Below are 25,352 nucleotides of genomic sequence, written 5' to 3'. Positions count from 1 at the left end.
AGATTCAAGTTTGTTATTAAAACTATGACCCCCAGGTCAAGAGTGAATTAGTCTAAGTTTTATGGCCCCGGGATTAACTTAAACCACTTTGTTTTACAATGTATGTGATCTGGGTTAACTCACTTAAGTTACACCTGAACAGGTTAACTTAACCCACTTTGTTTTACATTGTATGTGATCTGGGTTAACTTACTTCACTTCAATGGTCCTCAGTGGCTATCAATATATTATGTATATATAATGTTAGTTATATGCATGGCTCTTGATTATTGCCGGTAGCCCTAGGCAGTAAATTTTGCCCCGGGATATCAGAATATCGGTTATGAGTAGTCTGGTGGACTACCAAAAGAAGAATGGACTAATGTCTAATCTTGAAAGCAACCATATGAATTCTGCCCTTAGAAAAATATAGCTCGTAACACTGCAATTAAAGCGTACAATCTACACCCAAAACATCATGGTTTGATAAATAAATCAGTAAAATCAGAGGCTAAAATGAGTTTATTAAATGGTCATAATTATGAAACAGAAATGCATGATTTTTCTTGAAGACTAGATCTTAAAAATTTTGGACGGTAGGCTCCCCTGAATCCCCATCACCATATGGGTGAAAGCCCCATCCTGCACTGCCCCCCACCCCCTTGTGGCTTTGTGACTCAGCTGGTAGCCAGATTATAGCTACCAGTTGGCCTAGGTGGATTAGTTAATTACAGAATCTTAACTAGTCCTTTGGACTACTATAGTGAAAAAGTTTGTTGAACACTGTTACTGTTATGTGAGATATTTTCTTTCACTTAGTTTTATCTATCTTTCAGTCAATGAAACCAAAGGCGGGACTCTTCTGCTTTCTCATTACTGAGGCAAGGGAGACAACCTCACTAGAAATGCCCGACAACCACCAGCATACGTTTGTTTTAAAGGTATACATTGTCAAGTTAAAAGTTTTAAATTACCATTTTAGCAGATTAATTTCATTCATATATATAATATTTACATGAAAACAAAACATAAACAAGAACAGTAGCAGGTTTGTGATGGTGAATTTGAAATGCACTGAAATATAACTTAATGACTTGTGATTCATTCTGCTACCGTTAGGCCAATTCAACTTAATTAGTAGATTGTCATCCAGGTTCATCAAAAAGTATGGGGCGGGTGGGAGGATTTTATTTTTTAGCTGCGTTGCGTAGCAAATCTCGGCTTTTAAATTGGCAAAGGATGGGCGTCCAGTCAGGCGAGCGGGCGGGCAACGTCCACAATTAGCTTGTCCGATCTCTAACTTTCATACTGTTTGGTGCATCTTTGTGAGAATTACATAACATGATCACATCCAAAAGAGAAACGTTCCTATTGATTTTGAGGTCAAAGGTCAAGGTCACTTTGTCACTAAATGCCATAGATTTGAGCTTGTCCGGTCTCTAACTTTCATACTCCTATGGGCATCTTTGTGAAACTTACATAACATAATCACATCCAAAAGAGGAAGGTTCCTAATTATTTTGATGTCAAAGATCACGGTCGCTTTGTCACTAAATGCCATAGATTTGAGCTTGTCCGATCTCTAACTTTCATACTTTTTGGTACATCTTTGTGAGACTTACATAACATGATCACATCCAAAAGAGGAAGGTTCCTATGTTTTCTAAAGTCAAAGGTCAAGGTCACTTTGTCACTAAATGCCATAGATTTGAGCTTGTCCGGTCTCTTAACTTTCATACTACTTGGTTCGCTTTGTCAGACTTGCATATTTTGATCACATCCAAAAGAGGAAGGTTCCTATTTATTTTGAGGTCCAAAGGTCAAGGTCTCTTTTTCACTATATACTGTAGATTTGAGCTTGCCTCTAACTTATATACATGTACTTGCTGGTGCATGTTTATCAGACTTCAAATCCTGATAAGGGGCCTCCGTGGTCGAGTGGTTAGAGCATCAAGCTCAAAATCACACGGCCTCTCACCTTTGTCGGCGCAGGTTCAAATCCCGCTAGTGCCAGTAAGTGAGAAAGTTTCCCAGTTTACTTTCAGTAGGTCGGTGGTCTAGCTCTTCCCAGGTACATTGTATCTGGGTTCTCTTCCACCAATAAAAAACTGGGCTCCACCATATAACTGAAAAATTGTTGAGTGTGGTGGAAAACATCAATCAATCAATCAATCAATCAAATCCTGATGACATTCAAGATTAATGTTGCTTTTGAAATCCAAAGGTCAAGGTCATTAACACACTAAATACCTATAGCGACCATTCAAAGGTGCATACTTATAAACTATATTAAATATGTGCATGTTTTTACTTCGTGAATGCAAGTGTGCATAATTTTCCAAACTTCAACTCGGCCATATGCATCTTTGATGCGTTTTAGCGATTTTTTATTTTTATTCTTTATGAGAAAAGTATTAATGACAAACGAGTTTTTGTCAATCGAAGTGCATCATTTAATGCCAGATGGATATCAATCTTTGCTTATTTCACATACAAATTCCATGTTAAGCTTTAATTTCAAACACAGAAAGATACCAAACTTCTTCAAGAACAACATTAATTCCTTCCTTTTATTTAAGAACGTGAGATATAAGAAAACCATATGATCTATTTTCTTCTTCACGTCGGGACTTTTACTATACCAGAAATGTAAACAAGAAGTGTAAATACGGGAGTCGGACATGAAAATTTTAATTTGATTTGGGTGTATTTTATCTCGTACGTTTGTTGTTTGTATGGACAGAATAGATTAGACATTATTGCGAAAATTTAGAATTCCTTATGTGAGAATATACAATTTAATAGTGTTCAATAAATTCTGCGGGAAAGCGATTACTGCAACTTGTTTACGAATTGCCGGGAACCGCCTGAATAGCCATCATTGTCTGTATGGCGTAATCTGACTGGCTGATAGTTCTCATGAATATTCCAAGCAAAAGGTCATGTGGACATGACCCCCAGTGGGGTTATGTCAGATCCTATTATAGCGATTGTGAGCGTATCCTAGGACTCCGAAGAAGGTGGTTGTCAAAATAAGGCACAACACTTGCAAGATTGTCCCTTTGGTCATTCTGTGCATTAAGGTTGCCCCTAACTGTGATAAGATCCAGCTTACAGTCATAGGAAACGCAGCCCCACACCATAACTGATCCACCACCAAATGGAATCATCTCTATACAATATTTCTTTCAGTATATGCAGTTCTAGGTTGCTGCCATATATACATCCGTCTGTCTGTGATATGTAGCAAAAAAATGACTCACCCAACCTATGGGTTTTCCTTCAAGAGTTGATGAGCATGACACTTTACATGCTGCTTTGTGGTTGGGTGTAAGCAAAGGTTTTATTGTGGTCTTCTTGCACGATAGCCAAATGATTTCAGTCGATTCCACACTGTCTGTAACTGTTGAAGGCAGATGATGTGGCAACCATTCGATCCCTTTTTAAAACTGATCTATTGGTAAACACATTTTGTCTAACCAATTAATCATCCTTCTGAGAGCATTGATGTCGTATGGGGTCTTTCAGAACTTACACAATCTTTGACATCATTCCTTAAATGGTAATTTCTAGCAATTCTACAGATGGTGAATGGTGATGACCGACTAGATGACCAATTGCAATTGGTTGTCGTCTGTCATCTTCCGTTAACAATTTGAACATTTTTAACTTCTTCTTGATAACTACTATTCCAATTCTTTTCAAATTTGGTATCTTTGGGACAAGGGGGACATAAATCTTAAATTTCAGGACTCATGCACCCCTAGGGCCCTAGGGGCAGGGCAAAAACTGCCCAAAATTGAACAATTTTCAAAAATCTTCTTCTCAAGAACCACACACATGTAAGAAAAACTAAATGCATAGCATTGTAGAGCAGGAAGGCCTCTACCAAAATTGTAAATTTCATGATCCCTGCAGGGTCCCAACTTCGACTGAATACCTTAGGGGCCAAGTGGGCCCCTGAATAAGAAATACTGTTAGCCCACATGAAATTTCAGTAGCCCACATATATCATGAAATTGAATAGCATGGTTTCTTTACAAGAAAAAAGAAATATCAGGTCACGTTGCAATTTATCTAAAAAATAAAATATCAATATTTAAATTCTGTTTCCTTCTCCGTAATTCTTTCGAATACCTCTCTCTCATTTCCACTCTCAATCCGTCGACCTAGCAAAAATATCAGAGTTCATGGACTTTATTATCTTCATGGCGTCTGACTTAGCACACGTTTCTTCTGACTTTTTATGTGATTTCAAAAGGACTAAAGCCAGAAATCATGAAAAATGGCCCTGTTTCCAAAATTTAAAATCTTTTGGGGGTCAAAAGGCTACAAAATTTGCTTTCTAAATCAATTTATTTTATTCGATTTCCTCTACACATTTTCTTTCTACGGGCTTCTAAATATAGCAATGAAATGAATGCATTTACATTGTAACGTCATTTTGACGTCGTTGTATTGCTAAGGTAGTTAATTAACGAAGTCAATATTTACTCGAATGGCGTAAAGGAGAACAAGAGGCCCATGGGACACATCACTCACCTGAGTCACCTTGGTCCATATCAGAAGACTTTCTATATATATTTGCATGTAAAACCGTAGTCCTTATCATGGCCCCAATCTACCCCTGGAGGCCATAGTTTTCGCAAACTTGAATCTACACTATGTCAGAAATTTTTCTTGTAAATGTGAACTTCTTTGGCCCAATGGTTCACGAGAAGAAGATATTTGAAGATTTTTCCTATATATTTGTATGTAAAACTTTGATCCCCCCTTGTGGCCCCATCCTACCCCCAGGGGCCATGATTTGAACAAACTTGAATCTGCACTATATCAGAAAGCTTTCATGTAAATATCAGCTTTTCTGGCTCAGTGGTTCTTGAGAAGAAGATTTTTTTTTAAAAATTCCTATATATTTGTATGTAAAACTTTGATCCCCTATTGTGGCCCCATCTGACCCCCAGGGGCCAGGATTTTAACAATTTAATGAAAAAAATTCTCTCTGAAGGCACGAACAAAAACTCACCAGCTAGGAATGCCAGGAAAGGAAAGCCGTTTTCCTTCATAGACCATCAAATAATTGGATTAATGCCATCAGGGTACGAGTTTTCGGAGAGTTAAAGTTTTAATTCACAGTCGCGAACATTCTCCCCCATTTCGGGAGATATAGCTGTAAGGATTTATGAACATTATTTAAAAAAGCTATTCTAACGAGTACTCGACTGTGAAAAATTTAGTCGATGATCGAGTGATTGTCGAATACTCGATGACATCTCTAATAAAAATATTTGAAAAGTATCAAATGAGCTTCAAAAGATGATAAACTCTCAAGTGCTAGAAATATATGTATATCGGTCAATTAAGAGAAAACATCAATACTGACGAAAGGTGTGCATACTGAATTAATAAAAGAAGAATGTAGCCGTGTTCATTAAAACTCTAGCCCAACTCGCTGAAACTCCTGAATTGTAGAAAATTTTTAGGCACTTTCTTGGTAAATAAATTGCTTAGGTTTTTAAAATCTATGATGTGAGCTTTTCTGCATTTGAGTCCGATTTGTGTTTGTCATTCAATCGTTTTTGAAATTCACCCTGGTGATTATGCCTTCAATTACTGGCTAGAACAAAATTCATGATGACATTAGGCTTTATTGATACAGTATAGATAGTGTCTCGGAAAAGTTTTTGTGAACTTCAAGACTGATGTTGATATCAATTTATTTTTCATGAAGAGATTGAATCTCGGTACATAACGATTCTGCTGAAAACATTAACATATGCATGAAAGGCGAATATAACGAACAGTGATTAATCTCATAACTCCTATAAGCAATACTAAATAGAGTTGTGCAAACACGGACCCCTGAATATACAAGAGGTGGGATCAGGTGCCTAGGAGGAGTAAGCATCCCTGTCGACCGGTCACAACCGCCGTGAGCCCCATATCTTGATCGAGCAAATGCATATATCCCCAATTAACACTTTATCTGATGTCAAATTGAGAATTATATAAACCAATTCCTATTTCCTATAGACTTCTACCTTTCGGTATATAAATACAGACGTCGCTCGTCTGTCATTGAAAAAAAGATGCTAGACACAAAGAGCCAGCAGCATTATGAAACAGGGTTGGATGAAGTTTAGAAAATATGTTGTGTATTATAAAATTAGATTAGTACCAACAATACTATCAATCACTTTTACGCTCGATGCCATTCATATGAAAATACAATAAAAATGATAATCGTAATAATAATGATAATAGAAGAAATTGTCGGCTTTCATTACTGTACACATTTTAAAGTTCATATCCCCATGCCTTTGAATTATTTCTGTTATTTATTTTCCATTTAAATATGCTACTAACACATCTTTATTATTTATCGGGGATGCATTTATTTATTCATGTTTAATATACTCTATAATAGATTCATGTTTATTAACAATTCGCTCATTCATGTATTTACTCCTGTTTTGTTTTTGTTTTTTTTTCTCTTCTATTATTATCCGTATGCTTTTATTTAGTCAAATTATTTATCTTCTTGTGTGTTTATATTTATTTGATATGCCTGGGACAGATCCAGGATTTTTTTTAAAAGGGGGGGGGGTCTACCATTAGTTTTGATTTTCAAAGGTGGGGTCACCTTCAAAATGTGTTATTCGTACTTTTTAAAGCACAATTTTCTGACGAAAGCAAGAGGTCCAACCGGCCCCGAGACCACCCCCCCCCCCCCCCCCCCTTTGTATTTATTTAACTACAGTATTTATACTATTCATTTGTCGACTACTGTGTGTCTATTTCTTTTTATCTACTAGATAGCTATTGTTATTGTGTATTTACTTATACCATGTATTTTTAATTATCCACATTTATGATTTATCTATATGTTTATTCATTTTAAATTAATTTATTCATTTTTACCGCATATCATTTTAGTTTTTAAATATGTATTTGTAATTCAATGATTTAATTGCTTTTCATTTCTAATAACACCATTCCCTACTAGGAATTTATCCTTGAAAAGCTAGTTGTGATGGTATTAGCCTATAGATTTGCTTAAAAATTCCCCACAGGGCACCCCATTAAGAAGCTTGAAAGAGTTGTCTCCCGTCAGTTTTTCCCATGGTTGCAGTAAACAACAGGGTTTAAATTGCTACCATTTAAAACAATATTTTTATCAAATAATTATATTTTAGCTAAAATAAAGCATTGTTTACAATACATGTATTGTTTTAATGGGAGCAAGCCCCAATCGTAACAACTCGGCCATTCCGTAACCGACAGGCCGAGCGTGTTCCGATTGGAGCAAGCCCCCGTGAGTAAACTCCATTGTTATGAAGAGTTGATTAATTTCGTCAGCTTGACAGGCGACGTCATTCCTTATGCAAGAACTGAGGAACAAAGATTTTGGAAAGTGTTCACTAGGCCTAGTGCGTATGTTTACTTAGGAAACCTTAAGTGAAGTACATGAAATTGCTTAATCCATATAATATTAGAAAAAATACCATAGCAAAGTCTCATAATTTCACAGCTTTGAAATCAGTATATTTATATGGATCTATTTTTATTGCATTGGAAATTCCCTATCTTCGATCACCGTAACCCGAGTGAGATTCGATAAATAATGTGATAATCAACATTAACATTGAATTCATCACTGTTTGATTCGAAACATGACAAAACACATTTAAACTATCAAATTTCATGCCCAGTTTAACCACTTAAAACGGTAATCCGGAAAATTCTAGGCAAGTTTCAAGAATTCAAAATCATCAAATAAAATATGGCGCCGCACGTAAACCAACACGAAACTAATACACAATATTTCTCAGATACCGATATAACCGTATATAAAATATCATCGTGGTTCAAGAGTGGCGCCCATAAAAATTTATTAAATAAAGTTTAGAATTTCTATAAAAAATAGGTATTTTTGACATACCGCATCCGGTTTCAATGCATATAATTACGCTCGTGCTGTTTCCTGCACAAAACTCGATATGGAAATTAATAGTATAATTTCTAATTAAAGTCTGGCCTAAGATTTTTTCTATAAATATAAAGTTTTATTTTCAAAGATTGACAGGGCCAAATCATGCAATTTTGGCTTTAGTCCTTTCTCAGCTTTACGATGCTGTCAAGTTTATAACTTGGGCAAGCTGTTACAACAATTGGACCTTTCGTGTCATGTTTTGTACACACATCACGTCATCCCCTTTTCGCCGTCATCGAACCATATTCTCCCCTTCTTTCCACTTTGGTAAAAGCAGACGTTTTCTTTTCATTTGAAGTAACCCTTAAGCGTTGTTCAACTTCTGGTTTAAGTACATTTTGGAAGATTTGATACCACAGGAATGTCTCGCCAAGTGGCAAAACCTCAACCGGAAATTGAACTTCAATTATAATAGGACTCGGATCGGTTGGAAAGAAAAATGTTGATCGGACAATTACAGTCGTCAAGTGGGCGATGAGAACGGAAATTTTGGGTGCCCACAAGCAAAGTTTAGTCGCCAATGCGAGTGGGCGAGCGGTAATTTGGAACCCTGTCTCTGGGGTAGAGGTTCTGACCCCAGGGCAGGCCCAAACTTACTATGTAGTGTTTATGTGTAAAACACTTAAATAACATCTTCTTTAGTGTTATTGATACTAAATTGAAACTAAATGGATATTTAGAAAGAGCAGGTAGTCCCAAAAATTTACCAAAATTTTTAATTTGATGATCCCCGGGGTAGGGGTTTTGACTCCAGGGTGGGGCCAAACTTAGTATATGATATTTATGTGTAAGGCCAAATTTAAAAAAATGTTGGTTTACCATAGCCCGAGGGTCATAAAAAATATTGGGTCGGTCGGTAAGGGATTTCTTTTTTTTTTTTTTTTTGTTGCTGAAAATATATTGAATATCAAAATTCTGTTTTTATATTTTGTGTTCTTTTGATGAATTAACCCTATTATAGTGAATTACTTGCAGAACTGTCAGAAACCTCTCTAAAAAGTGTAGTTTTAACTTCATGGACAGGAGTAGTTTGTGTATGGCTCATATATTATTTTGTTATTCTGATATGTTACTTGTTTTGTGGGTGTTTGTTTTCCAGGTCTTGAATATGTCCATTGTTTTTTCAAATTTGTCTAGAGTCTTGGTTGCCATGATTTTACTCTCAATGGCCAATGTGACATGCATGTATTATGTAACTGAAACTTGGTAGATTGTTGTTGAACTAAAACATTATTCGTATAAACTCAACACAATTTCATGTTCAATGATGTTGGTCAAACGATTTCTGATACATTAAATCCGTATTCCGCGGTACCACGAATTACCGAAATGCCTCCAGAAATACCGAAATGCCCATTAGAACTAACGAAATTCCCCTTTGAATCAATTTTTAAAAGTTAAATTGAAAGATTAGAGATTGATTCAATGTGTAAAATACCGTCTCTGAAGAAAAAATAACATAAATTTTTTAATAAAAAAAGTCTTGTTATTAGAATTTGTGTTAATCTAAGGAAGGTAACTCATGTTATTTTTCTTTCATTTAGAAGAATGTGTTCAACCATTATTTCCTTTTGTATAGGGGAAAAAATCATCGGTGATATATATGTATAAATTTTGCTAGAGTTATCTTTCTTTGAAATATCGTGAATGCGAACACAATTGAATTTCCTAAATTTACAATCACAAATTTAAAAACGTTTTATCATAAAAGATTAACATATATAAACTTAATATGCATTAATGTATATAATTAGAGGGGGATTTCGATACTTTTAGGTGGTATTTCGAAAACTAATTCCTGGGGGCATTTTGGTAAATTGCAGGCATTTTCGAATATTCGGCGTACCCATTTACATTTTCATCGGACATAGTTGTTGTTTGTGTCCATAATTATCGAATGATGCCTCGTCGGATAGATAAAATTCTACCAGTATGCCATGTGCCGAATCGATCATTTGAGCGCTTAAAATTGCGGCGATTTACAAAACACCGCAAAGAACAAATCTAAGAACCAAACCAAACGCATCTTCACAAGTCAAGGTTAATTACCTCGTTACAAAATAAAAACAACACGCAATGTTCTTGATGTTAAGAAAAGTACCCCACGAAGACCATTGTTTACTTTCTGTTTTTGCTCTTTCCAAACTTGCATCTTAAACGAGGAATCTCATTGGATGATTTAATTTCAGCTTATTGCGTCATCCCCTGTCCCAAACCTGTGTTTCGAATGGTGACTGATGCGAGCATGGTGCGAGGTAACGAATCAATAACCGTTGACTTGTGAAAATGAACCAAACATGGATAGGAATTTGAAAGAAAAACAGAAGTCGGAAAATCGAGTGAAAAAAAAACATGGCCGAAATTATGTCATTAAAAACTTTCCAGTCAGGGGGTTAAAAATGGGTCAGTCGCGCGATGGCAAACAAACTCCTTTTTAAATTTGGCCTGAGTTTGCTAATACTGTATAAAATCTCTAAATACATACTTAGGAATAGCAGAAAGGAATGTACAAAAAATGGTGAATTTCACAACCCAGGGTTTGGACTCTAGGATGGTCCAAATTAGTCATGTCTTTTAATGTTTTAATGTGAATACACATATTATTTTATGTAAAATCTTTCATCAGTGTATGTACTTTTGAGGGCAGTGAAGTTTTAAGAACACATCTTGTGTTACACTGTCGGTGAACATTAGAATTTAGCTTAGATGTTCAGAACTGGAAATTTTATTCTAGATTTCATAGCCATATATTGGGAGTACTTTTCGCTAGTACTCAGGCTATGGGCCTCTTACTCACAACAACAATATGTCTGTTTCCTTATTCCATTTGAGAGTTGTGAAAGAACCCATCATTTCATGTGCAAGAAAAGTAAACCGAATTTATCAAATTCTACAAGTTAGGCCAAGTCAACTTAATTAGTAGATTATCATTTGGGGTCACAAAAAAATATGGGGTGGATGGGAGGATTTTATTTTTATTTCCCGGGGGAAAAAATAATGACAAAAGGCATCACACAAATTGTTAATCAAGTCAGCATCCAAAGAATCCTTGGTAGAAGATATAAAACCAACATTCTGTGAATTTAATCATTCACTCAAGTCACTGGGAAGCAAGTTTGTTTGAAATCGTAATTTTTGCGAAAATAAATATAAAAAATCGGGGCAGGCCCTTTTTTGAGGGGCAGGCGTGGATAATAATCTATCAATTAATTTTGATTGGCCTTACGGAAAGAGGTAAAGCAGTGAAAGCACTGTTTAAAACTCACAGTTCTGTTGGAAGTGAATACAATAGTCATATGGGCGAGACTCTTATCTAACAACAGAGGGTATAATTGGCAATTAAATATACTGTACCTGGTATATGTATGAACAGACTGAATTGTGTTGCTAAACTCAAAATTATGGCTCCATTTTCGAAAATTTTATGAAGGAGTACCTTTGGTGTTGCTATACTTTTTTCCATGTAAATCAGGAACTTCACTGTAGTCTAACAGAATATACAATTTCAAAATATACATCTAATTTTGCGCTGTTAAAATGAGGAGATAAATTAAAATCTGAAAAGATTGTGAGCTCATGTGCTGCACTAGTTGTGAAATGAAGGAAATTTAATTATGTACATGTAACTTTTAATCTGCTGGTAAATGTTTGTGTGAACCTAGCTGTCACGGAAGCAGAAAGCAGTCACTAGCTGTGACTGACAGATTTTTCATAGTTCCTTCTCACCATGTAGACAGCAGAGCTACTGATTCCACCTTTTCTGAAATTCATCTGTATATCTGTAAGATAAAAAAACCCCAGTCATTTAGGGATATATGGATGTAGTTTTCCTTCACGTCATCAGATCTATCTATAGTTAATTGGCTGAATGGCGTGGGTTAGGGGTGCAGGATTGTCCGGTAATCACAGTGTTTGTGAGTATTGATCATGACCATCATATCATTAGCTGTGGATTTGATGGACTGATTATAAGGTTACTCCCATACTCCCACTCCACATGAAGTGATCACACATCTAGATCTCAGCCTGTGTTTTTATTATATGGATATCTGAAGGACAAGAGACCTTGATGAACTACAAGTGGTATCTTATTAACAAATGATGAAAAAAAAATGAATGTATTATAAGCATTTAAGATATACATTTGTAAAAATCCTGAGTACGAAACAGAAAGTAAGGCCCCCTCTGCATGGTTTTGTAGTACAGTCAAAACTGCCATGGCAACCCACTGTATTAAGCGACTCACTGTCGTATGTGACCATAAACAACAACAACAACCCCCCCCCCCCCACACACACAAGGCATTTCCTTATATATTTAACCTGTATTAAATGACCACCTGTTGACGCAACCAACGACCATAATTTTTACAACCTTTTTGTGTCATTTCAAGAATTTTTGCCTCTATTTAACGACTACATTTTTCGATTACAATGCAGTTCATACTTTCGTTTTCAGTCGAGCATGTCTATTCTGGGAATTATCGCCCCTAACACTTTCGTTTTAAAATGCATGGCTAATACTTCGGCAGTAATCTTGGTTAGTCGGCACTTTGTATCAATTATTATACTTATTATTATTATTCAGCTTCTCCATCGTCAACTTCCCATATTTATGTAGCAATATTCCATTATCACCTGCATATGGTGTTTATATCTCTCAACTGATTCGATATGCAAGAGCTTGCTCTGCATATGGTCAGTTTTTAAATCGAGGTAAGCTACTGACAAACAAGTTGGTGGTACAGGGGTTTCAACAGTCTTGATTGAAGTCAGCATTTCGCAAATTCTATGGTCGTTATAACGATCTAGTTCACCAATACAACCTATTATTGTGTCAAATGCTGTCTGACGTGTTTTATACTGATTGTTAGGTCGTTCTTGGCACACTGATTTTGACTACGGAAAACTCCGTTTACCTGATCAGGATATAGGGCTCATGGCGGGTGTGACCTGTCAACAGGGCATGCTTACTCCACCTAGGCATCTGATCCAACCTCTGGTATATCCAGCTGTGTTTGCCCAACTCTCTATTTTGTATTGCTTATAGGAGTTATGAGATTGATCACTGTTCGTTATCTTCACATTTCATCAGTAACATTTACCATTACATGTTTATTACCATGCTGTCGACAACAAAGGGGGGGGGGGGGGGGGGGGAGATCATATAACGAATGTGAAGTCAGTCCACGTACACACGATGAGTTGGCATAATAAAACACCTGTGACTTTTGAACCGCGGTGACCAAGAGGTTAGAGTGTTTGGCCCCCATGCGGAAGGCCGGTGTTCGAATCCCGGCCGCAACAGACCTAATTCGTAATATCTCTGTTATAAAGTTAAAATGATGCAAAACTCCAAGTATTTTTGTATCTGCAGTTATATTTTTAATCTAACTTTAATGTAATATACATAGAAAATAAGCAAAGCCCAATGAAGAGATCATACAACTTGTTTATAAAAGCAAAAAAGAGCAATTAATTGCACTTTTTATTAGAAGAGAAGTCTTTATACCTTATTTTATTTCATATACAACTAATCAAATGGTCAATGCTGAGTAATTTGTGTGATTCTTACTATCCTCTACATTAACATCAACCTAATTACCAATAACCAAAACCAGAGTTTCCGATAACATTAAAAAACAATCAACCAGATTTCCGTTAACAAATTAAAATCAAAACTTTTGCTTGTAGATTGATAAAACTTGTAAGTAATGGTTGATAAATTGCAGAAAATGTCGGGTTGCATTTACTTACAATAAAAATTGTGACCAAAATTGGTAAATTTTACTTTTGTAAACTTCCTATTCTTCTACATCAACACTATAGAATACGTCAGCGCATTTTTCTTGACTTTTGATATCTACGGTTCAATGCAAACTGGTTGTCATACCCTAAAAGAACGTCAATCACAATGATTTTAAGCAAATAAACTTACTAGTGAGAAACCACTTTCAACCGAATGTCCGATAACAACCGAATGTCCGATAACGCGTTTACCCGTGTGATACAGAAAACACATAGAAGTCTTTTTAATCTTGGCTGGAAACAAATCCTAATACTATTAGTAATCCATTTGAAAAGACATGGCACAAAGTCTTGAAACATGGGTGAAGATATTTTTAATGCATATAAAAAAAACCATATTATGCTTGAAAACCCTCTTCTAACTGTTGAATACAGGTAAACTTGGGGGTACTTATTATCAAAACCAGCCAGTACAAAACTGCATCAATCAAGATGATCTGGATTAAAGGATAAAAAATACAGAAATGTTATAATAAGCTAAACAGAAACCACAAAGAGTTTTATTATCCGTGTGAAACATGTACTAAGTATGTTAAACTTTTCTCTTGCCACTCAATTTGGTCCCTCACTTCGCTCAGGCATCAAATCACTGCGTATTTGAGAAACTTTACCAACATATACATACAAAACAGAAAGTAGACCCCCTGGACATGATTTTACAATACATGTATATGTCGTGATGCAATGTAGTAATGTAATATCTTTTTTTTTAGGGGCAGGGCACCAGTGAGTATGTGATTGAGGCCCAGAATCATGAGGACATGAGAGCGTGGCTCTCTTTGATTGGTGGGTGTATCAGCCAACCCAGCACTCCGGCTGAGCCTGTGTCTCCTCCCCTGCGTACAGAGGACCTTGATGACTCGATCGGCCCAATGTAAGATTAATGGAAAAAGAATCTTTTCATGAACCAGTTTGATTGTAGGTGCTTGAGGACAGGATTTCCACCTTCCCAGTGCTCCTTTTATTAAGCATGTTTAAAGTGCATATAAAAAATAAAATATATTCTGTGCAAAAAATGTTTATGATTTTTCACATCATTTGTATGGAATAGCTTTTAATACATGTACTTTGAAATTATTAAAATAATTAGCTTAGATATCACCAGAATTGAGAACTGGGGACTGGACCAGCGAGGGGAGGGTCTGTTCTGTTCTGAAGCACTTATGGTTTTGATAGTATACTCTGTCTGTGCAAGTTGTGTCCTGGCCATAACTTCACATGAAGATGCCTATGAACTGAGAGTTGGTCATAACCTTGCTCAGGACAAGTTTGAGGTCATTGGAAAAGTGCAATGGTTAGAAAGATATGTCCTGGGGAATACTAAAAATGCTAAGTCAGTAAATTTGAGTGATTTCATGATAAAATAGATGAGCACTATCAATAAAATTAATGAATATTTGCATGCTATAGTCATTTAAGCAATGAATTATTATTTTTTGAAAAATATAGTCTCATAACTGCAACATTGTGTGCATACAAATTGAACAACACGTGTTTGTGTGTTGTGAATATTTGTTTTCACACACCGTTGCAGTTATGAGACTACATCTTTCAAAAAATAATAATTCATTGCTTATCTTTACATTTTTAAAACCTTTTTAGCTCACCTGAACCGTTCAAGTGAGCTTTTCTGATCACATTTTGTCTGTCGTCCGTCTGTCTGTCCTGTCCGTCTGTAAACTTTTCACATTTTTGACTTCTTCTCCAGAACCACTGGGCCAATTTCAACCAAAGTTGGCACAAGGCATCCTTAGGTAAAGGGAATTCTAAATTGTTAAAATAAAGGCCACCTTCCAAGGGGAGATAATCAAGAAAAGGTAAAAATAGGGTAGGGTCATTAAAAAATCTTCTTCTCAAGTACCACTGGGCCAGAAAAGATGAAATTTATAGATAAGCTTTATTAGGTAGTGCAGATTCTAAATTGTTAAAATCATGGCCCCCAGGGGTCGGATGGGGCCACAATAGGGGATCAAAGTTTTACATACAAATATATAGGAAAAATCTTTAAAAATCTTCTTCTCAAGAACCACTGAGCCAGAAAAGCTGAGATTTATATGAAAACTTCCTGATATAATGCAGATTCAAGTTTGTTCAAATGATGGCCCCAGGGGGTAGGATGGGGCCACAATAGGGGATCAAAGTTTTACATACAAATATATAGGAAAAATCTTCTTCTCAAGAACCACTGAGCCAGAAAAGCTGAGATTTATATGAAAGCTTTCTGATATAGTGCAGATTCAGGTTTGTTAAAATTATGGTCCGCGGGGGTTGGATGGGGCCACAATAGGGAATCAAAGTTTTACATACAAATATATAGGGAAAATCTTTAAAAATCTTCTTCTCAAGAACCACTGAGCCAGAAAAGCTGATATTTACATGAAAAGCTTCCTAACATAGAGCAGAGTTAAGTTTGTTAAAATGATGGCCCCCTGTGGTAGGATGGGGCCACAATAGGGGATCAAAGTTTTACATGCAAATATATATGAAAAATCTTTAAAAATCTTCTTCTCAAAAACCACTGAGCCAGAAAAGCTGAGATTTACATGAAGGCTTTTTGACATAGTGCAGATTCAAGTTTGTTCCAATCATGGCCCCTGGGGGTAGGATGGGGCCACAAGGGGTGATCAAAGTTTTACATACAAATATATAGGAAAAATCTTTGAATATCTTCTTCTCAAGAACCATTGGGCCAAAGAAGTTCACATTTACATGAAAGCTTTCTGACCCAGTGTAGATTCAAGTTTGCAAAAACTATGGCCTCCAGGGTTAGGTTGGGGCCATAATAAGGGTTAAGGTTTTACATGCAAATATATATAGAAAGTCTTCTGAGATGGACCAAGGTGACTCAGGTGAGCGATGTGGCCCATGGGCCTCTTGTTTAATGTTTGCATTTTTATACGCCCTTCTTTAGACGGGACATATTGTGGTACAGCGATGTCTGTACGTGTACATCTGTCCATTTGAGGTTTTCAGTTTCTAATTTCATTTCTCTGTCACATATCAAGCTAAAACTTGCTATGTAGCTTCTTTATGGATCATTCTAGATCATGTTGCAATTTTGATCCATTTCAACCTCTATTGCAGGAGTTTTGCCCCTTTATTTGAAAATTATTGTTATATGGAGGGTACATAATTTGTCTGGCAAACTCCTCCCACAATTTTCAAGTGAGCACCATGTTTTACAGAGTGTTTGTATGGATATTGAAGGTGTGCATGTGGCAAGGATTTTGATTTTCTTTAATTTTTTAAAGAAAATTACAGGTTATTGAACTTAGTCAGTTTTGAGAAATCATTACATACATAGAGAGTACATGATTTGTCTGAGAAATGATTACATATATAGAGAGTACATGATTTGTCTGTTTTTCCTTCCACAGTTTACAAGTGAGGCCCTTCTTATTTTACGGAGTATTTGTATGGGTATGGAAGATGCATATGTGCTTATGGAAAAGAGTTTGCATGATTTTCTTCAATTTTTGAAAAAATTACAGGTTGTTTAACGTAGCCAGATATGAGGAAATATTGCATAGAGAGTACATGATTTGTCTTTTATTTTTCCTTCCACAGTTTTCAAGTGAGGACCTTCTTATAAAGATATTTGGTTTGGCACTACTATCAATTAATTGATGCATTTATATTTACCCTTTTCAATTTTGTACAACTGGGGGGATCTATGTTTTTCAAACAATTTTTATGCCCCCCTTTGAAAAAAAGGGGGCATATTGTTTTGCAACTGTCGGTCGGTCGGTCTGTAGACCATGTGTTGTCCACTCAATATCTTTCGACCCCTTTGCTTGATAACAACCAAACTTGATACAGGGGTTGCCCCTGGAGAGTATATGATCCTTATTGATTTTCAGGTCACATGGTCAAAGGTCAAGGTCAAACTGCTGGTCTTTACCCCATGTGGTAGACCATGAGTTGTCCACTCAATATCTTTTGACCCCTTTGCTTGATAACAACCAAACTTTGTACAGGGGTTGTCCTTAGAGAATAAATGATCATTATTGACCTTCAGGTCATTTGGTCGAAGGTCAAGGTCAAACCACTGGTCTTAACCCCATGTGTTGTCCACTCAATATCTTTTGATCCCTTTGCTTGATAACAACCAAACTTGGTACAGGGGTTGCCCTTAGAGAGTAGATGATCCCTATTGACCTTCAGGTCACATGACCAAAGGTCAAGGTCAAACCATTTGGCATTCAAACCATTAAATATTTGTTGTATCTGTTAATTTGTATCAAAATTCAATATTAAAAGAAATTTTAAATATTTTACAAAGAATTATTACATGGTTAGGCTTCAAGGTCAACCTAATGAAATGAATTGCATTAATTTCAAACTCTTTGCAAGATTAGCATCTAATGATGATGATATGGTCATTTATCCTTATTTGATTAATGATTAGTTTTGCCTTATACAAAGTACCAAGTCCATAGTTCCTTGTACAGAAATAGCCATTTGGATTTTGCACCATGGGGGGCATGTATGTTTCTAATACATTTCTTGTTTGGTTTTTTTCTGTTTTGATAGTAGCTTTTTACGACTAGTTGCTGAATAAACTCTAAAAATATACCCCGAGTGTCAGTGCAGTAAAAAGGCTGGAAATTCACAGCTAGCTTCAGTGATGTTTCTTACAGATGTTAACTGCATAGTCATTGTAACATTTAAATGCAAGGTATTGATTTGCTAAACTTTTTTGTTGGATGGTATCTTCTTACAACCACTGTGGTGCTTATTTGAGGGTTTTCTGTTGTAATATAAAGTACTATATGACTACATAATGATTTTTCTCCAATTCTTAGCATTTGTACATCATGGATTGTTTACCACAATCATGAATTAGCAATGACTTTTTACATCCATGTTGGATATGTAATTTTAAGTTTAGGCAATGTATTTGGTCACTTTACACAGGCATGATGCATTAAACACACACACTCAATGTTCTTCATCCTTGATTTTTACTATCTTCCTCCTTGAATATTATACCTATTCCAATTGACAATGAAGTGTGAGTCGACTCTCAGCCCCTTCAGGCCTTTGATCTTATTAAAGCATTTGATTTTCAAGATCAAAGAATGATAACAACAGGACCATTATTTGGTAACATTATTTGGTAACAAAGAATACTAGATGCTCAAATCTGACACAAAGGTGGCATATTATGACCCAAGGATGTACAGTGAAATTGGTTGAGTTCACTGGAAATAAAATTCTAGCATCAACTGTGTCATAGCAATGAATGTGATGTTCTTCTACTCAACACAAAGAATGGTTATGTTATGATTCTGATTTCAGTCATTTGCTCATGGTCATGGAATGAGCAGAATAACAATTCTTGTTCAAACCTCATCTTTATTTGACACAAAGGTTGCTTTTGATTTGAGCATGTGTCATGACAATCAAGATAATCTAGATAATGTCAAGGTCATTGGGACATAATATGAAATTCTTGCCCAGGCATGAATTTTTTATGACAACGTCACTTGTACATGAATGTGACCTTTATTAAATTTCAAATCTGCCCCATGTTCAGCCTTTCAAGCGGGCCCTTATTTTCCTTATTTTTCTACAACAGCCTTTATTTTCCTTATTTGAGCTTTAGAATCCTTAAAAAAACCCTAATTTTTTGTTGAAATTCCTACATTTTCAAATTTTGAAAGTTTTAATAAATTTGACATAAAGTAAGTGTTGGAATTTATTAAATTTATTTTTAGTATACTTTCAGAAAATGAAAATGTTGATTAAATGTACATCTCAAAAGACATCTTGATGGTTATCAGCTATATTCAGCATTGATTGTGAGCCATGGAAGTCCACCTGAATTATATCATGGTTTGTGCTGAATGCCGAATATGGCTGTTGATGACCACTGGTATGATCTTCTGAGTGGGTAATTAGTTTTTAGGTCACCTGAGTAAACTCAGGTGACCTATTGCAATTGGTTTTCGTCCATCGTCGTGCGTTAACAATTGAACATTTTTAACTTCTTCTTAATAACTACAAGTCCAATTATTTTCAAATTTGGTATGAAGCATCATTGGGACAAGGGGGACGTAAATTTCAGGACTCCAGCACCCCTGGGGCTCTAGGGGTGGGGCAAAAACTGCCCAAAATTGAACAATTTTCAAAAATCTTCTTCTCAAGAACCACACACATGTAAGAAAAACTAAATGCATAGTGATGTAGAGCAGGAAGGCCTCTACCAAAATTGTAAATTTCATGATCCCCGGGGTAGAGGTTTTGAGCCCAGGGCGGGGCAAATCTTGTTATATAGTTTTTATGTGTAAAACACTTAAATTACATCTTCTTTAATGCTATTGATACTAAATTGAAAGTAAATAGATATTTAGAAAGAAGAGGTAGTCCTTTACCAAAATTGTAAATTTGATTATTCCAGGGGTAGGGGTTTTAGTATCAGGGTAGGGCCAAAATGGTCAGTTATTAAGTGTGTGAACAATAGACATTTTTAACTTCTTCTTTATAACTATCATTCCAATACTTCTCATTACCAGCTCGTTGGAGTTATCGCGCTTTGATGACTCTTGTGCGTCATTGGTAAGAAATTGCACAAATCTCGCGAGCAAGTGCGAGATTACTGGGACATAAACGGAACGAAACGTACATAGCACCCCCACCCCCTTTTTTAAGAGTTAAAATACATGGTGTATTTTTAAATAAAATTACCATTAGACAAACTGCATTCTTCAAATATTGTAACACTATCTTATTAAAGATGTTACATGTTTCTTAATTAAACTCCACCACACCTATATATTTAAAAAATTCCAAAACAACGATGTTCTCTGGACATCCAAGTCCATCAATATTTTGTAATTTTCAAATTAGCTTAGATACAGTTTGGAAACGCATTAGGTGTGTTAATTAGTGTTATAAACGTCTTTAAAAAATGCAGTGTGGCACATACATGTATACAACTTGTTCTAAAATATGGAGATTTACGGGGGGGGGGGGGGGGGGGGGTACGATTACAAAGTCCATGCCATATGAACCTGTCCTAATTGTATGATAAAATAGAATATCTTCATAGTCTGACAGAATAACTTTAAAAACATATTAATCACATTAATTACAAGAAAATTTCATGTGTTGGATGTGCATATAGGTTTTCCCCCTCACAGTTCTTGCGATTGATGCTTTATATCGGCACGGTCAGATTTGGCAAATTTAGTAGCTTCTCTCCCTCATATAGTTTAATAAGATCGTCTGTTTTCTTTTAAGAATAATCAATTCCTAAATTTGACTTTAAAATTTTAATCAGTGTTGTGGTTTGCAGTCGGTCATAATATGTATTCGATACCATAATTCATATTACGTATGCCTAAGTAATGTATTTACATTATGTTGTCCCGATAACACGACTTTACGCGCCTTTAATTTGAAGAGTTCCACTAATGGAAATGATAAGTATTCTTTTCAAATTTGGTATGAAACATCTTTGGAACAAGGGGAACATAAATTGTAAATTTCAGGATTCCTGCACCCCTGGGGCCTTAGGGGCGGAGCAGAAACTGCCCCAAAATGACAAATTTTCAAAAATCTTCTTCTCAAGAACCACACACATGTAAGAAAAACTAAATGCATAGTGATGTAGAGTAGGAAGACCTCTACCAAAAATTGTAAATTTCATGATCCCCAGGGTAGGGGTTATGACCCCAGGGCAGGGCCTAACTTGTTATATAGTGTTTAAGTGTAAAACACTTAAATAACATTTTCTTTAATGCTTTTGATACTAAATTGAAACTAAATGGATAGAGCAGGTAGTCTTTTACTAAAATTGTAAATTTGATTTTCCCCAGAGTAAGGGTTTGACCCCAGGGTGGGGCCAAACTTAGTATATAGTATTTATGTGTAAGTTTGCTGATACTGTATAAAATCTAAATGCATACTTAGGAATAGCAGAAAAGGATGTACAAAAAATGGTGAATTTCACAACCCAGGGTTATGACTTTAAGATGAGTCCAAATTAATCATATCTTTTGATGTTTTAATTCTAATACACCTATTATTTAAAGCCTTTCATAAGTGTATGCACTTTGGATGGCAGTGAAGTTTTAAGAACACATCTTGTTTTATATTGTTGCTGAACATTAGAATTTAGCTTAGATATTTAGAACAGGAAAATTTTTCTAGATTTCATAGCCCATGGAAGTAGTGATACTTTTTCACTAGTATTCAGGTGACCGATAAGGCCTGTGGGCCTCTTGTATTATTGCTCTTGCAAATGGTGAGTAAAACATTTTTTCTTTCCTATTGATTTGTAAACTTAACCCTTATTTTTGTCTTAAAAGCCCTTAAAAATCATATAAAAGACCCTTATTTTTTGATAATTTTGCCCTAAAAATGGCCCTTATTTTTGGCAAAATGTCACTTGAAAGCCTGCATGTTGGATTTTGTCAGTCATGAGTTAAGTTTATGAAAGTTTGTCCAAGAGCTTGTATATTAGGAGGTTGGTGTGTGGACTATTTGTTGTATATTAGGAGGTTGGTGTGTGGACTATTTGTTGTATATTAGGAGGTTGGTCTGTGGACTATTTGTTGTATTTTATTAAGAGGTTGGTGTGTGGACTATTTGTTGTATATTAGGAGGTTGGTGTGTGGACTATTTGTTGTATATTAGGAGGTTGGTGTGTGGACTATTTGTTGTATATTAGGAGGTTGGTCTGTGGACTATTTGTTGTATATTAGGAGGTTGGTCTGTGGACTATTTGTTGTATATTATTAGGAGGTTGGTGTGTGGACTATTTGTTGTATATTATTAGGAGGTTGGTGTGTGGACTATTTGTTGTATATTAGGAGGTTGGTGTGTGTACTATTTGTTGTATATTAGGAGGTTGGTGTGTGGACTATTTGTTGTATATTAGGAGGTTGGTCTGTGGACTATTTGTTGTATATTAGGAGGTTGGTGTGTGTACTATTTGTTGTATATTAGGAGGTTGGTGTGTGGACTATTTGTTGTATATTAGGAGGTTGGTGTGTGGACTATTTGTTGTATATTAGGAGGTTGGTGTGTGGACTATTTGTTGTATATTAGGAGGTTGGTGTGTGTACTATTTGTTGTATATTAGGAGGTTGGTGTGTGGACTATTTGTTGTATATTATTAGGAGGTTGGTGTGTGGACTATTTGTTGTATATTATTAGGAGGTTGGTGTGTGTACTATTTGTTGTATATTAGGAGGTTGGTCTGTGGACTATTTGTTGTATATTAGGAGGTTGGTGTGTGGACTATTTGTTGTATATTAGGAGGTTGGTCTGTGGTCTAGAATCAGCATGTGACAGTGAATTTCAACAAAATTCATAAAGATCACTAGCAGGTTGCAATTCATCTCCTGATCATGATTTCCTCATTCAATGAAACCAGATTAACCCTGTTCTGTTTCATTAAGCAGTGAATTGTGATCAATATGCCTAGTCCTCTGATGTTTAACTAAAGTGCATGATTGATAGAGATCCCTGGTCTCCTGTTGTATTGGGTTTCCTTGACGTAGCTCAACACAACACTACAGAAGCTGTCAGTCTCTCCTTTCACACTCCTGTTAATTGATGACGGAAATTCATGCAATTCTGTTCTTCAGCATATTTTGATGACTTAATTGATGTATGTTTTCCACATGTAAATTTTTTTGCATTTGTCAATGATTATTGACGTCTTTCAGGCGACCACGACTGCCAACAGCTCCCAGCAGATCCACAGGAGATCGGAAGGGTATGTACTACATTTAGGCAGGCAGTCGGGTTTTTGATAAAGAGTCTAATCTGTTTCATTTTATAATTATATAACCTGTAATTCAAAAATTCAGATGTACTTTGACACTTTAAATTGAAATTGTAAATGATGACAAAGAATTTAAATTGGTTCTAATAAACTTTTCATTTTTCAAAACAATTTAAGTGTATATTGAAAAGTATACATACAGCACAATGCTATTCATCCTAAGTATACATTCAGGGCTTGAAATTAGCAAGAAATACTCGCAAAATGCGAGTACATTTGAAAAATAGCGAGTAAAAATAGTGGACACTCGAAAATCTTAGTGAGTGGTGATTTACAAATCATGATCGTATTGTATCCGTTTTATACGGTGATGCACTATTCGCTTTTCTTAAACTTGCATTCAGAATCACACCAACGCTTACATGAACGACCGATTTCAACAACCGTTTCTATCCGGATTTTTCTTTTATGATTTTTTAAGAAACTCGGGAGTCAAACAAATGCTTTAGAGGTCAACATCGCATTATGATGAAAAATATAGACATGTGCCACGAGTCCTGTTTACTTATAGGGGTGATTAAATTGAATTCCAAGTATGAGGTTTTTGTTATTCATTTATGTTTTTAAAAAATCGGAGTCTATGTTTTACCAAGTCTTCCTGTAGTCATTTTTATCAGAATGACCTACATGGTATCTACATTAATTTATTGTCTTATTGATGTCGGGTTGTAGTGATGAAACGAGTGCACTGCTCGTCGCGTAGACGATTATCAAAAAAGTCCATGGGACTCGTGATCGTGCTGCTTATAAACCATGAGTCCGGGATTCGCTTTGAAAAATCACTAGTGACGCCCCTGATGTGGCATGAAATTGGAAGACATTGGATCTAGACCTGCGGTAAACAGGTTGTGGATTAGAGGTGCGATGGCCAAGAGACCTAAACATTGCACCATATGACTTACGTAACTTAGTGTCTTGTCCAAACGATGCCTGTTGACCCACTAGGATCAATGATGGGGAAAATCATTGATTTAAAAAAAACTATGAAAAAAAGAGCACTGCTTCATTATTTTTATTTTAGCTTGTAGGTTTTCATTTTAGCCTGTGGATTTTTACCCACAGGTTAAATTAGCCTGTGGTAGAAAAAGTTAATTTTGACCCCTGTACATACAGCATAATATTTGTAGCCTAGCTGTGGTAGAAAAAGTTAATTTTGACCCCTGTACATACAGCACAATATTTGTGTACCAAAGATCAGAACATATTGTTTTTTGGTGCGCTTGTTTGCGTGTATGGTTTTTAGTTCACCTGCGCTGAAAGCTCAAGTGAGCCTTTCTGATCCCCTGTTGTCTGTCCGTCTGTCTATAAACTTTTCACATTTTCAACTTCTTCTCCAGAACCACTGGGCCAATTTCAACCAAACTTGTAAAAAGCGTCCTTGGATTTAAAGACTTTCAAGTTTGTTCAAATGAAGGGCCATGCTACCTTCAAAGGGGAGATAATCACGAAAATAGGGATGGGATCATTTAGAAATCTTCTTCTCAAGTACCACTGGGCCAGAAGAGCTGACATTTACATGAAAGCTTCCTGGCATAGTTGAGATTTAAGTTTGTTTAAATCATGGCCCCCGGGGGTAGGATAAGACAACAATAGGGGATCAGAGTTTTACATACAAATATACAGGGAAAATCTTTGAAAATCTTCTCAAGAACCACTGGGCCAGGAAAGTACAAATTTACATGAAAGCCTCCTAAAATAGTACGGATTCAAGTTTGTTAAAATCATGACCCCTAGATGTAGGATGAGACCACAATAGGGGATCAAATTTTTACAT

At 35.9% G+C, this 25,352-nt stretch overlaps 1 protein-coding gene across 1 annotated transcript in view; it reads left to right on the top strand.

Moving 5' to 3' along the window:
• The window catches only part of LOC125649348 (SH2B adapter protein 1-like), a 51,365-nt gene that overhangs the window by 12,641 nt on the left and 13,372 nt on the right, over nt 1–25,352 (top strand). Inside the window, exons 2-4 of the mRNA XM_048876821.2 lie at nt 816–920; nt 14,493–14,653; nt 23,460–23,509. Coding sequence (XP_048732778.2) covers nt 816–920; nt 14,493–14,653; nt 23,460–23,509 — 316 coding nt within the window. The remainder of the gene's footprint in view (nt 1–815; nt 921–14,492; nt 14,654–23,459; nt 23,510–25,352) is intronic.

This window comes from Ostrea edulis, chromosome 1 (genome assembly GCF_947568905.1).
Source record: "Ostrea edulis chromosome 1, xbOstEdul1.1, whole genome shotgun sequence".
Classification (NCBI taxonomy): domain Eukaryota; kingdom Metazoa; phylum Mollusca; class Bivalvia; order Ostreida; family Ostreidae; genus Ostrea; species Ostrea edulis.
The sequence above is the reverse complement of the archived record's forward strand: the minus strand, read 5'-3'. Positions and strand labels throughout refer to the sequence as shown.